This window comes from Triticum urartu, chromosome 6A (assembly GCF_056163025.1).
Source record: "Triticum urartu cultivar PI428250 chromosome 6A, HENAU_Tu73, whole genome shotgun sequence".
In the NCBI taxonomy this organism is placed as follows: domain Eukaryota; kingdom Viridiplantae; phylum Streptophyta; class Magnoliopsida; order Poales; family Poaceae; genus Triticum; species Triticum urartu.
This window is the reverse complement of record NC_141878.1, coordinates 30,859,408-30,871,775: the sequence shown is the minus strand read 5'-3', so window position 1 is coordinate 30,871,775 and position 12,368 is coordinate 30,859,408. Positions and strand designations below refer to the sequence as shown.

The following is a 12,368-nucleotide window of genomic DNA, read 5'->3' as shown; positions in this document are numbered from 1 at the left end:
TTACTCCTATTGACAATCTTCATTGTATAATACAATATTTTAGACATTAATATTCTCTGAAGGTGGAATTCTAATCCCTATTACTATGAATATATGATTATGTTGTTGAAGATGACAAAAAATAATTATGATTTGCTAGTATTCTTTAAGATGGAAAAACACGCGCACACCTTACTTTTAAGCCCCCGCACTTGCGGGCCCCAACCGGAGAAACGACGGCCCAAGAGTCGCCGACGGCCCAGGAGTCAACCCACGCTACGCCGAAACGTGCAACGAAACCTATCCCAAATCGAATCCACCGCCGCGGCGCCGCTCCCCCTTCGGCCGCCCTAGCAACTCCTCCGGCGGCTGGCGAGCGAGTAGAGATGAACGCCGCTGCTCCCGCCGTCCCGCCTCCGCTCAGGCTTTTACTCCACCTCAATCTGCGGGCGGGGAATTTTGGATTCCAGCAACAACGGGCGCGTCGGTGATCTTCGGCGCGTGGCTGCGACAGAGCTCGACGCGCCTAGGCGGTTGATCTGGCCGGGTGTCCATGGCCGATGGCGGCTTCAAAGGATCGACAACGCTGCCACGGGTAGAGATCGACGGCAATAGGCCTGATCTGTGGCCCCTCCAGTGGATTCGTCGCTCCTCTTCCACGGCCACCAATGGCGCAGGCCCCTTTCCTCGTCGAACGCTCGCTCAGGGGCTCTGTTCCTCAGCCGGTGAGCCCCCGTCTCTTCGACGGCAGCGGCACAGGCCGCACCTTGAGCTTCACATCTCTTCCACGACAAGCGGCACAAGCAACATGTTTTCTAGGGTTTTGTTTCCCCGCCTCCTTTCTTCGCAGTGGCACATCAACGGCATTGCCAACAACCTGCCAGGTGCATTCTTCCCCATAAATCTGTAAGCTTTTGAGACATCCGGAAGTGTCTTTGTTTGTAAATTAATTAAGCAGTCTGGTAGATTTGAAAGAAAGAAATTGCAGATTTGGAAAGGAGGAACATCCAAATTAAGCAGATTTGATTTGTCTTTCTGTTCTGAACAGGGCACTGAACTTCAGAATTTACCTTGCTCTTCTGAACTGCATATTTGTCTCACTGCCAACATAATATCTGCATACGCTGCATCCAAATTAAGCAGTACCAGTCCCAAAATAATTACTCTGGCCAGAGAAAGAAGCCAGTGTTCGCCGTGCTCTGTTCGATCTAATACAGGTAATTTGGTCTTCTGTTGTGCACACCATCATTTGTCATTGTTCTATACGTTCTACTTCAAATATGTGTAGCTAGACTATGTTAAAGTGATCTTTTCGATTTGCTGTCTTGTGTAATTGAAGAATATGAGAGAAGCAATTAGACACCGACTGTGTATGCACTAGGCAGAGCTGTTTTATGCAATGCTTGTTGTCACAGTAGCATATATCCGTGGGGAGAGGAGACCAAGAGAGTACATCATAAATCATTGCCTTGCCATGGAATATTAAAAACTCTCTGACTGCCTTTTCATATCATGGTATCCACAAGAACCTGCCTATCCTGTATGTTTTAGCATGCTCCACACAAATAGATAAATTAATTTCTCCAAGTATGCTTCTCCTGCTATCAGTTCCTGAATAATTATACCACAGTGCCCCACACAAATAGATAAATTATTTTCTATGTGTATGCTTCTCCTTTTATCAGCTCCTGGAGAATTATACTGATGCCGCATGCTTTATTGGCAAGATTTTTATGTCTTGAGCAAGAACTTATTAGTTTGAGATTATTGCATATAAGAAGATTGATCTTGCCTCTTCTGCAATCTGGTAGATTTTGAAAGAAAGGAATTGCAGATTTTATTTGGACAAAGAGATGAAGCCAGAAAGGTAAATTTCTTGAGTTATACAGAATGTTCGCCTTGTGTTGGAGGCATCTGACACAAGTCTTTGCTGCTGTACTCTAAGCTAGATTCTTTGACGTTCTCTGAATTTCATTTGTCTGCATAATAAATGTTTTTGCTCCTGGCTTGCTAGGCATACTTTGTTCCTGGCTAGGAATAGTTTCTAAACAGTTTTACAAATGGTGACAAAGAAATGGTTTGTTTACTTTCTTGTATGACCGTGGAATCATGAGTTCATGACATATAACCTTTAATGTGGATTATAACATGATGTACCTTTCCTGATCTAGGACTATTTTTGGTTCGTATTCATGCAAGCACTTCTCTGAGGATATTGAATTTTTCACCTGTACCGAACTTTTCTGGAGCTATTGAAACATCCCCTTGCACTGAAATTTGACTACTACTGAAATTTTGTCAAGATACTTGGACTTCTTGGACTTGAATGTACCCTGTTTGTGTTGTACTGAAATTTACCTTGTTTGTACTAAAATTACAAAAAGGCTGGTTCGTTTCTTTAAAATTAGTCATCTGATGTGCATGTTGATCCTCCCAAAGATATATGTTTGACACAGTCAATGTTGCACCGCTAGAATATTTATGCCCCCGTTGCAACACAGGGGAGTTTCCTAGTTATAATAGTAATGTGTTTGAGAGGTGAATTGGAAACTCTACGTCTTGTGGGTTTCTATCTATTCGGTGGTTACTTGGGAGAGAAAAATTAGAGACCTTTGCAGCATTGCTTGAGAATAGAGATGATTTAGATCTATTGGTGTTCGCGGGTTTGATTTTGTTGTGATTATTTGGAGAAAACATCTCGAAACTTTGCTGATCCTGAAGGTGAATAATGAATATATGGAGCTATATTTTCCTGTTCGCCGATGGGTCATTAATGCTTTGCCCGTCAAGTTATGAAATGTTTAGTCAAAAGTAGTCGCAAATTCCATACCCTACAAGAAAAATGAAGATATCATTAGATTCAACAAACAAACTTTCTTCTGACTTTAGTTGTTAATAGCGTGCCCCATACTGTTTTTTTTCAATATTGTTGTAACGACTCCTCGGCCACTTGTGCCAGGCCATGGCGACAACTAGTTCCACATCCACAACTCTGGCCGCCATGCCCATAGTATCTTCTACATGCAGGTGCGCCACTGACTACAAGCCCAGTTTGAGCTTGCTTCTATAAATGAATAATTGAATACACTGCATCTCTCAGATTATTAGCAATTCTCTTTCGATGTAGGTAGTCTGTGTTCATCTCTAGCCCTGTGTGTGTGCGTGTGTGCGTGTGCGGAACTAGGTCACCCATGTTTTCTTCAAGCTCAAGTTCATCACTTCTTGTTTTGTTTTTCGATTTGACCTCAAGATTATTTGTTATTTCTCTTGCCCTTCTTGTGCAGCAGGATTCGATTCGGTATAACACCATCACCGATGCAGACGATAAGGGGTTCATCGCGCCAGGCACCTTGGCGTTGCTTCCGTGAGATGGTGGCCGCGGCTACAGAAACAGCTACGGTGAGTTCCTCTCCTCACCTCCAGTGGTTGCTCTGAGCTCAGTGTGGCCATCGTGCCATGGCTATATCTGGTTAGGCTGCTACAGTACGCCCTTGCATAACGATGGTGCTACTGTTTGTTTGTTTGTTTGTTTCTCTGCCTTGCTGCCACTAGCCTGCCTGATAGAAACTTGTTGAATATATATGTCTTTGAGCAGGAATTGATAGAATATATATAGCTCATGTCCATGTTGATTCCCATCCCACTCAAAGTCTGAAACACTTCTTCTTCTTCGCACTCAACAACTAGGCAGCACTCAACAACAACTACACACATGGAGCAGTCTTGTTCGTTTCAGGATGTAGTATCACCACTTTATTTATTCCCTGCCTGCCTCCATGATATTCTGACTGCATATATGTGGTCTGTGTACCATCCATGATATGCACTTGCATCCTCAACTCATGTTGGTATTGTTTTATATTCAAGGATGCCTTCCTACTCCTGCTAGTTTAGTTGTTGTGTGGCCTTGTTTCCATGATGATGAAATTCCAAATATACAAATTATTCATACTACATGGAGGGCCGGTGCGGGTGCTTTGGACACTCATTTTATGTCACGTCATTCAATTAAGAAAGGCATTTTTGACAGCGTCAAAGTAAGAAGTCGTGTCAAGAAGAGTGGTGCCAGAATAACCATAGCGTTCAATAGAGGAAAGCGGGCGAGCACGGAAGCCATAGTAGGTCGAGTTGGAGGCAGTGCGTTACCAATAGAAGGAGGTTTTGTAGTTGAGGGAGATGGCGAATTAGAGGAATCCACAACACGTGGACGACCAATGTGGTAAGAAGAGGATGAGGGGGAATTACCGGAGAAGCCTCACAGGACGAGCGAGGTTTGAGGTAGCCTCAGGTAATGAACGAGGCAAGGAAGCCACATGTGACACTGGTATGGAGTCTAGAATATTAGTACGGGAAGACACGGTGGGATGGGTGGATAAGGACAATGCGTGGGTGATAGGTGTATCTGCAAAAGTGAGGAAAGAAATATCGTCAATGGGAGGATGGACATGGATTGAAAGGATGAGACTCATCAAAAGCCACATCCTGAGAAATGAGCATCCCATGAGAAGGATCCTAACAAGTTATATTCAATAGACTGAGCAACCAGTTTGGTGCGTTCAAGGGGGGGGGGGGGGGGGGGGGGAGGGGCGCAAAAAGAAAAGGTAGCAACCGCAACCAAACAAAAGAAGCGTTGAGTAGCCATGAGAATGACCAAAAAGATGCTTGAGAGAACAAGATCAAAAGGACGTTGAGAGATCGTCTCAGAATGAGGATGAAGTAATCATGTTTACCAAGCCGACAAACTTGACAGTTTAAAGACAACACCCGAGATAGATACAAGAAAATCACGTTGAGAGGTGAGGGACGAGAGCCATACAATTGACCGACGATGATGCCACAGAGAGTCGGTAGCCAAGGAAACAGACGAAGAAAAGGTAGCAACCGCAACCAAACAAATGAAGCGTTGAGTAGTCACAAGAACAACTAAAAAGACGCTCGAGAGAAATGTCACCCTGTGGAGCAGAGGAAGGGTGAATATTGATGAGATGGGTGGAAGTAGGAACAATCTCAACCCAAAAGTGAGGTGGAAGAGAGGCAGCGATCATCGACGCACGAGCTACCTCAAGAAAGTGACGATGGTTGCGCTCATCAACACCATTTTGAGCATGAGCACTAGGAGAAGAGAACTGACCAAGTGCGCCCTGCTCAGCGAGGAATCCCACAACAAATGAGAGATACTCACGAGCAGAATCTGCACGGAAGACACTGATGGGAGTGGAAAACTGGGTATGAACCATGGTGTTAAACTTCTCACCGCTAAGATCTCACTACAAGAAGATACGAAATATATCCATGTGTGTCGAGAGTAATCATCTATAAACATAATATAGTAGCGATGGCCTCCATTCGAGGCGAAGGAAGCTGGACCCCAAACATCAGAGTGAACAAGATTGAAAGGATGTTGAGACACCGCCTCGCTATGAGTATAAAGTAACCGAACCTGTTTACCAAGCTGACAAACCCGATAGTTTAAAGACACAACACCTGAGACAGATCCAAGAAAACCACCTCGAACTAAGGACGAGGGATGAGAGCCATACAAGTGACCCACAATGATGCCACATAGAGCCGACAGCCGAGGAAACATAGGTGAAGAGAGTAGCGGTGGCAGCAGCAAGGCATGTGAAGCCATTCAAGCTCCTGGAGGAGCTGGGAGTCACTGCACCGAGGGCCAACACAAAGTAGAGCACACGTGTGACGATCTAATCTAAACAAGAGCCAAAGATGAGGATGACTACCCCTGAGTCAACAATCTTACACATGAAATGAGCTACATGGTAAGTCAAGGAACATGACAACGAAGTGCTGATAGTGCCATCAACAATAAGAACATGAACATGAGAGTTTAAAGGTTTGAATGGAGGACAAACTGGAAGAAGCATGAGTCATATGAAAAGACTCTCCAATATCAAGTATCCATGGAAAGATGTGCTTCCAGCCTACAAATGAGTTCAGTGCTCAACCTCATGGCAACACACTTATATGCTAATTCTTGGACATTTCTAATAACAAGAAGCCTTACTCCTATTTTGGTATTTTGGCCTGAGGTAGTTGGGCTAGTAGGTGCCAAGGTGGTCATGGAAAGAAAATCGAGCTTGAACAAACCCGATGTGTAAGGAGAAAGATGATTTTGACCCTTCCTGGTTATGACTTTGGTACGAAGCCACCTCGCAAGATGTTATGATTGCAGGCAACCTCGCGTTAGTCAAGGACTTGCCCTTGGTGCCAGGGGAAAGAAAGTGACAAGTCTTATAGAATACCACGAGGGAAAACTGGGATGAGCATGTCAGCTCAGGGTTCCTATTTGCAAGTTCAAGTGAAAAAGAAAGAGGATGACGAGGGCGTGCTGCTTCTGACATCATTTTCATTGCTTCCTCATACCTCCCTATTTGCAAGTTCATGTGAAGAAAAGACAGGATGGCAAGGGCGTGTCGCTCTTGACAGCGTTTTCATTGAATCCCCGTAACTCTCATGCACTCTCCATTTCTAGCCGATCCGACTTAGCGTTCTTCCCTTGTTTGTGGGTTGTGTGTCACGGACTTGGTTCCGCATTCCATGTTCCCTTGTTGGTCGTCCCTGGCCTTGGCGACAGGTAGCGTCGTGCTCTTGGGCGCTATGCGTCCTCGCGTAAGACGGAGACGGTGCCGACTGCTCGTGCTCTTGCTCCGCCAGTGGTGGTGCCTGAGCTTGTGGCTATTTGGGCAACCTGCATGGGAGCACAGGATGTAGGAACAAGGCAGCACACAAAGCAACTTGCAAACATGTGAAGGATGCCTTGCCGGACTGGCAGGCAATGGAAAGAGTACGCGGCAGGTGTGGGGGAAGGGTGAAAACACTGCCGAGAGCGGACTGTCATTGCCGTCAGTCTTTGGACCTAGAGCCGAGCGAAGAAGGGATGGCGATAAGGAAGCGAGGAAGACAGGAAGAGGGCATATGCCTGTGTGTTGGCCATGACAGTGGACGATGGCATGGCATGGTTGTTGTGGAGTGAGGTGCCATCGTAGTCATGCCATAGCATGGCATGGCACTCTGCCATCATAGTCATGGCCATATTTTTGTTGAAAACCACGGGCCACACGACGAGCTATGTAACGATTAGGAGAACCACCAGTCTTAACATTGTAGACCCACTTACAAGTGACAGACGAGCATGAGGAGGAAGGGAAATGAGATCCCATGTGTTGATGCACTCACGAGCAGCAATCTCTTATGCCATTGCATATTGCAGTTCGAGGTGAACAGCACCATCATGAGCATTCATCTCGAGAAGAATGACGCCAGAATAATCATAGTATACAATAGGGGGAAGCGGGCGAATGCAGAAACCATAGTAGGCTGAGCGGGAGGTGATGCATGGCCAATAGGAGGCATGGTTGTCAAGGGAAATGGTACATTAGAAGAATCCACAACAAGTGGATGACCAATGTGGTAAATATAAGAGGACGAGGGGGAATCACTTGAGAAGCCACATGGGATGAGCGTGGTGAGGTTGCCTAAGGTAACAAATGAGGTGCGGAAGCCACATGTGATGATGGCATGGTGTCTACAAGAGTAGTATGGGAAGACATGATGGGATGGGTGGACGAGGGCAACACATGAGTGATAGTTGTATCGGGAAAAGTGAGGAAAGGAATATCCTCAATGGGAGGATGGGTGTGGATAGAGAAGGACGAGACTCATCAAAAGTCACATCCCGAGAAATGCGTATTTGACGACCGACAGAATCCCAACATTGATAGCCATTGTGCTCGTCATTGTGAAGACATTCAACTGACTGAACAGTCAGTTTGGTGCGTTCGGGGGGGGGGGGAGGGGAGGGGAGGGTGGCAAAACATAGCAACGACAACCAAACAAACAAAGCACTGAGTCATGAGAACAACCAAAATGATGCTCGGTAGAAATGTCAGGTTGAATGTTGATGAGATAGGTGGAAGTAGGAACAACCTCAACCCAAAAGTGAGGCGGAAGAGCCACGACGATCATCAATTCACGAGCTGCCTCAAGAAAGTGATGATGCTTGTGCTCGTCAACATCATTCTGAGCATGAGCACAAGGAGAGCAAGTGTGTCCTGCTCAACAAGGAATCCACGCAACAAATGAGAGGTACAGTTATGAGCAGAATCTACATGGAAGACAAATAGGAGTGGAAAATTGGGTCAAGCATGGTGGCATGGCAGGGAAGACAAAATCATCGGCAGTCATGGCGGCAAACTTACAGAGGAATCATCTATAAAGATATTATAGTAAAGAATGGCCTCTTTTCGAGGCAAATGGAGTTGGATCCCAAACATCAGAGTGAACAAGATCGGATGGGTGTTGAGAAACCTTCTTGCTATGAGGATGCAATAACGGAACTGTTTACGAAGCCGACAACCTGGCAGTCTAAAGACCCAATGCCGGAGACATATCCACGTTGAACCAAAGGATGAGGGACGAGAGACAGAAGTGACCAAGACAATGATGTGATAGAGAGCTGGTAGTTGAGGTAACAAAGGCGAAGAGATTGGCACCAAGTAGAGCACCCGTGTGACGGTCCTAATCTACAACCAGTCAACAATCTAACCACCTAAAATGAGTTACATGGTAAGTCAAGGAAGGTGAGCAAAAGAAAGAACATGACACGACAAAGTGTCTCAACTATTCAATGGGAGGGAAGTACCATCAACAGTAAGAACATGAACATGAGAAGCTAGAGGTTTGAATAGAGACAAACTGGAAGAATCATGAGTTATATGAAAATACGCTCCAATCAAAGGATCCATGGAAATATACCCAACTGTACAAAAGCACCGGGCGATGAAAAACCAGAAGCAATAAGTAGGTGTCGAAGTTGTCCAAGCTCCTGCGCGGTGAAGGATACCGCTGAAGTGGTCGACGTAGAATCACCAAAAGAGGAGTGGCCGCCACCACCACCTATGTGAGCCCCAAAGAGGTAGCGGTGTAGCACGACAAATACCGGTGGTAGAAGTCGATAGAGGAGACAACGTCGTAGGCACACAAACACCAACCGCGTGGGAGTGATGTGCACCAACACTATCGATGAAAGCCATGAGGGGAGTCTGTGTAGAGCGACCATCACCATCTATAAAGGTCGCGCGAGTTGTCACTATGGAGCCACCACCACTGCCTGTAAAAACAATTGGGGGGAGCAACCTCATAGGTGGAGGAACACTGCACCAGCAAACGACACATGTATGAGGTAGGGTCAGTGTAGGTAACACCCTAAGAAATCACCGGACAACAAGATACTATGTCCAATGAAGTCATTGTACCTGTTTCTTTGTTCTACTCTTTTCTTTTACAGAACAGTCTTAGAGAGCAGCAGAGCATGGAAGAGCAGTGTATAGGGCACGCACGGTGCCCTAGAGAAGCCAGTCGGTGGAACGGGTTGCCGGGGCTAAGGTTCCGTGGTGAAGTCCGGCGATGAGGTCCTGTATGTAGCAAAAGGTGCGGAGACCATGACCCGCAACAGCGGATGTCTCAAATATTGCGCCTCCTGGAGCTGCGGGGCGCTGGCCTCCCGGAGATGGCGGTGAGGTGCTGACCTTTTGTACATGGTAATGAGGCGCGACCTTCTGAAACTGCAGGTGACGACGGCCTAGGATCTATAACATTAGTATGGGAAGACATGGTGGGATGGGTCGTGGAGGACAATACATGGGTGATTGGTGTTATTGGGAAAAGTAAGGAAAGAAATTTAACTCCTACAGTATGAGAGGGTCACTAGTAGCCTCGTTGCTCCCGTGAAATTATTTATTGAAGTCGGCCCGCGGCCACTGTAGCTAGAAAAAAATCGGGATGAAGCAGCCCCTGTCTGGTCATGAGCCCCGCGGCCGACTCCACTCCTCTTTGCCTCGTTGCCCTCTATCTCTCTCTCTCTCTCTCCTTGCAGTTTCTGGAATGGGGAGCGGAAGCAGCGGTGAGCGTTCCGGAGGTGAAGGGCGGCAGTAGAAGTTCATCTGACCTTCGTTCCTGTAGCATGGTTCGAATCAATTAAAGGTAAAACTCACCTTCATAACGTCTCTTTTGTTTTGTACTACTACTTTTGGAAGAAATGCAGCCTTCTTGCTCCCCCTATCTATGATTCTTCATGTTATAGTATATAGATTGTTATAATGTGTTCCTAATTTACTTCCCTATATTTTTCATATTGATCAATGAGATCTAGTCAGCGGGATCTATAAATGAATTATTGGTTTTCTTCTATGAGATTTGGTCTAATAAATTACCCTGCTGCAGACCTGAGATTCACTGGTAGAAGCTGCAGACAACCATCGCTGGCGAGGCACGAGAAGTTTCCACGGTCAGATTTACATTGAGGAGAGGCCATGTCAAAGAAAACACCACTAGTTATGTGTTTGCAGCCACCTCTGCTACATTTTGTTGTATCATATTTGAGGTTCAGTTTCATGCTGATTGCAATTTCTTACGGATTGTTGTATTTTGTTGTAGGTAGTAAGATCATAAGATACTAATGGGCTCCCTGTAATCCCAAAGTGCATTGGCCAGTGGATAGATATTTTTTACAAAATCTTCTAGAGGCGCTTAATTTTCTATATCGAAAACGACTGCTGGTAAAGCGCAAATATGATATTTTTGCTTATTGGATACATTATTTTCCAAGTTCTTTCAGAGATCTAATAATGAGGTTCCAAGCACTAACAACCCAACAAATACTGCTTTAAACTTTAATATATATTCACAGAGTTTGTCTGATTGCTTCAAAATTTAAATGAGACTTTTGCTTGCTGATAAAATCTTTCAATTGGTAATATGTTTCCCTTCATTGCATGCTTATTGTTTTTTCACAAAAGAATGTTTTACATTTCTGAAGATTACTAAGTTAATAAGATGGTAACTGTTGGTAAAATTAGCGAGTCGTTCCCTCTTTTCATCTTCTCAGTATTTCTGCTACTGTTGACCTTCTTTATTCACATGTTTATTTAGTTTATACCTTTGAACATGTGCAGGTTCCATCCAGAGTTCACCAAGTATGGGAATGATCATTGAGTAGGCCAAAAAGTTAGATAATTTCCTGTGCTCAGATTGTGCTAAGAAAACAACGCAAAGAGACCTACAAATTCATACCAGAGTTCACCAAGTTCTCATTCTAAGGCCAATGATTTATTTCCCTTTTCTTGACTGTACTGTTTATTCATATTCTGCTTGCGGATAGCTATATGCCTTTATCTTTTCTTTTTAAATTTAGTTTCAACAATTTCATTTCCAAAGCTGATGGTTCTTGCCTTTGTTTTTTCAATATTCCTGGGAAAATGATTGGTGTTTGACTACACTAGTACTTATGTGTAGTTAAAATTTGCTGTCATGAGTTCCTTCAATCTATGCTGTGTACAGTGCCTTTTTAAGAAGATGATTATATTATTTTTGCAGAACATTAGTTAGTCCTTGCCAAGCAATCTTACATATGTTGGCAATATTAAATACTCGCAGGGTTGAGGTAGCTTGCTTCCCGTCAGAGATCGAATTTCCTAGGAGGTTGCCATCTGGAGAGTAAGGTTATCCATCACATGTTTGTCCAAATGTCTCAGGGGAATGAGATGTCAGATTATATTTTACTAATAAATTGTTTGTTTCCTTGTAAGTTACAAGATCAACTGTCTCAGGGAAATGAGATGTCAGATTATATTTCCTTTGCTGCCATTTTTTTTGTGAGCTACTTTTGTAGGAGAATGAGATGTGGGATCAAACCACTCAGAAATCTTTTGTACTCCTTTGGGTTGTTGCACGCGATACAGTTGTACTTTGTTGTTGTTATCTTGCTTTCTGTGTGAGCTAATTCTGTACAATTAATTAAGCTTTCGCACAGAAGAACATATAGTAGCATGCTTGAGTGTTGTTTGTGATTCATATATGTGATTGTTACCTAGATCTAATGCGGTGTTCCAAACTACATATCATTTTTATTCTACCTCTGAATATTTCCACAAGAATTCTTTCATTTTATTTCTGAATAACCAACTCAACAGTAGCCTGCTCAGGTTATTTCTCGCTGTACCAAACTCCGGTCTTCCAGTTCTACATTTGTTGGTGAAACAACATGGTCAATTCTATTTGTTAAAGACATACTTAATAAAATGCTTTTGAGACTGAGCTTCTGTCAAGTACTTGGAGCGGCAAAAAAATAAGCGTTAGGTACTTATATAACCTGACAGAAGTATACTGCCAGCCTGCAAAAAATAAGAGAAAATACAGCGAATTTTTCAACTGCGACGTCTTCCACTGACAATAACTCTACGTGGCAGTCTGTTGAGATTGATTCTTCGATTTTAAAAATATAAATATTTTAGTTGTTCTCCATTCGTTGGTAAAAAAGGCGTGGTGAAGTGGAGAGCTCCTCCTTGGCGCCTTCAGCGCCCATTAGCGAACCA

General features: G+C 44.3%; 1 protein-coding gene across 21 annotated transcripts; it reads left to right on the top strand.

The window, feature by feature from the left end:
* The first annotated feature begins 248 nt into the window (after positions 1-248).
* LOC125516220 (uncharacterized) lies at positions 249-11,849 on the top strand. 21 transcript variants are annotated; one of them, XR_015609115.1, is made up of 10 exons: positions 249-863; positions 1,028-1,196; positions 1,791-1,846; positions 2,939-3,006; positions 3,264-3,378; positions 9,872-9,978; positions 10,219-10,282; positions 10,950-11,001; positions 11,431-11,495; positions 11,583-11,849. XR_015609115.1 is itself a non-coding variant. In XM_087529173.1 (7 exons), exons 1-6 carry the CDS (start codon positions 648-650, stop codon positions 9,974-9,976), a joined length of 729 nt encoding a protein of 242 aa, XP_087385299.1. In that variant the 5' UTR covers positions 250-647; the 3' UTR covers positions 9,977-9,978; positions 10,219-11,849. The 21 variants fall into 21 exon arrangements, 4 of the variants coding, with proteins under 4 accessions (XP_087385301.1, XP_087385299.1, XP_087385302.1 ...); XR_015609108.1 differs by having other exon boundaries at positions 250-863; positions 10,219-10,553; positions 11,431-11,490; XR_015609109.1 differs by having other exon boundaries at positions 250-863; positions 10,219-10,553; positions 11,590-11,849.
* The last annotated feature ends 519 nt before the right edge of the window (positions 11,850-12,368 follow it).